General features: G+C 41.2%; 1 protein-coding gene across 1 annotated transcript; it reads right to left on the reverse strand.

Moving 5' to 3' along the window:
- Positions 1-289: 289 nt before the first annotated feature.
- LOC104982915 (interleukin-1 receptor accessory protein-like 1) lies at positions 290-1,621 on the reverse strand (the record flags this gene model as incomplete). The annotated part of the gene is made up of 2 exons (XM_010832347.1): positions 290-1,008; positions 1,451-1,621. Coding segments are annotated over 2 exons (890 nt in total), but the record flags the coding sequence as incomplete, so codon positions are not given.
- Positions 1,622-1,691: the final 70 nt, after the last annotated feature.

Below are 1,691 nucleotides of genomic sequence, written 5' to 3' on the forward strand. Positions count from 1 at the left end.
TACATAAGTCTCTTCTTTAAAAAAAGGTAAATTTACAAATTCCAATGACATATAAAACAAAGTCAAAAAATGTAATGGTAAGAGACATGGTAAAACAGGAAGACACTGATGCTACAAAGAAATTGCAAAAAACATATGTACAAGACCCTGTTTTTCCTCATGTTCTAGAGATTGTAATGCATGTTTTTGTTTTTGTTTTTTAAACAGCAGCAGTCGAGGATTTAGTTCCAGGCACTGGACTGCAGACTCTACTCAAACTCCCAGGGACGGGGTGTCCCTTGCTTTTCTGTCACCAGATCACACTGGATATACTGGTCTCCCGTGGCAACAGCGGCAGGATGGCACTGTTTGTGTGGGCCTCGTCTGGATTCTGCTCCCTGCTCGATTTTGTCTGTGGCCGCTGCCCGTTGATGAGTGTCATAGGGATGTTACAATAGGTATGCTGATTGCCTATGGAGGTAAGAGGCAGGGTGCCAGTAGGAGGTACGTCATACTCGTAGCTTCGGTAGTAGTGTTTCTGACGCATTTGTGAATGGTAAGTGTTGTGAAAGGTGGATCGGAGATCTGGATGGGCAGTGGCTAGAGCTGTGGAGGTGGCGGCAGCCATGGAGATGGCTGAGACAGTCTGCAGCTCCCCAAAAGGCCCCTGCTCACTAACATCTAAAGCCTGCTCATGTGTAATGGGTTCTATCCTCTTAAAAGGCATTTCGTATTGTAAACGTTTCCAGAACTTAGAGTTCAACTTGTTGCATTTTGGTCCATGCCACTTAATAACGGTCAGGAGCTTGATGGTGTGCTTGAGGGCCTCCACCTCCTGGTAGTTCATAATTCCTCGTAGTTCACTGCACTCGATGAGTATCACTTTAATTTCTCCAGTCACAAGCATGTTTCGAAGTCTGGTCTCCAGCTCAAAGATGCTCCAGCCTCTTCTGACTACGTAATTTGGGGTCATGACAATAATCAGCCGCTTGCTCTGATCTACACACCTTGCCACATCTTCAATGTATGCTACAACAGATAAAAGGGTTTATCAGAATAAGTAAATTGAACATTTGGTCCAGAAAGCCCCAGTGGATTCTCTTTCACACAGGAAAATGAGAATTGTTGGTTGTTAGGTAAACCCTTGAGAAGATGAAAATAGCCAATGATCACTTAGAATAGAGGATGGGGCTTTTGCTTCTCTCAGTGATTGAAATATTTTCCCAGGTACAAATCTCTCATTTGGTTTTTTTAAATGTCAAGGCTCATAATATGAGACGCTTTATAGAATAGTGGAAGTGGTTTCCTCAGGGGTATCAAAACTTATTTTTCATTTGAACATATCATGCCATTTCTTTCTTGAGAAACTGACAGATGTAGAAGAAGCAAAAGTTAAAATTTTGTCTAAAAATGATGACTACACAGACAGATACAAGGACACACACACTCTTAAATGAAAACATGAACTTACTTCCAGTTGGGATTAAATCTCTATCTGGTATAAACAACTTATATCCATAATGCTTTTCAAGCATATCAGGAAGGATTTCAAGAGCAAAGCGTTCTTCTTCCCCAGTCTCTTGATTCCACTGGTCAGGATCCACTTTGGTATATGATAAGTATGCATCGTAATCTTTATTATCTGTCAAGAACATTACAGAGTAAAGCTGAAGTCACTACTCTACAAAGAAATCAATAGGACATGAGAACAA

Source organism: Bison bison, unplaced genomic scaffold (genome assembly GCF_000754665.1).
Source record: "Bison bison bison isolate TAMUID 2011002044 unplaced genomic scaffold, Bison_UMD1.0 scf7180017648654, whole genome shotgun sequence".
Classification (NCBI taxonomy): Eukaryota; Metazoa; Chordata; class Mammalia; order Artiodactyla; family Bovidae; genus Bison; species Bison bison.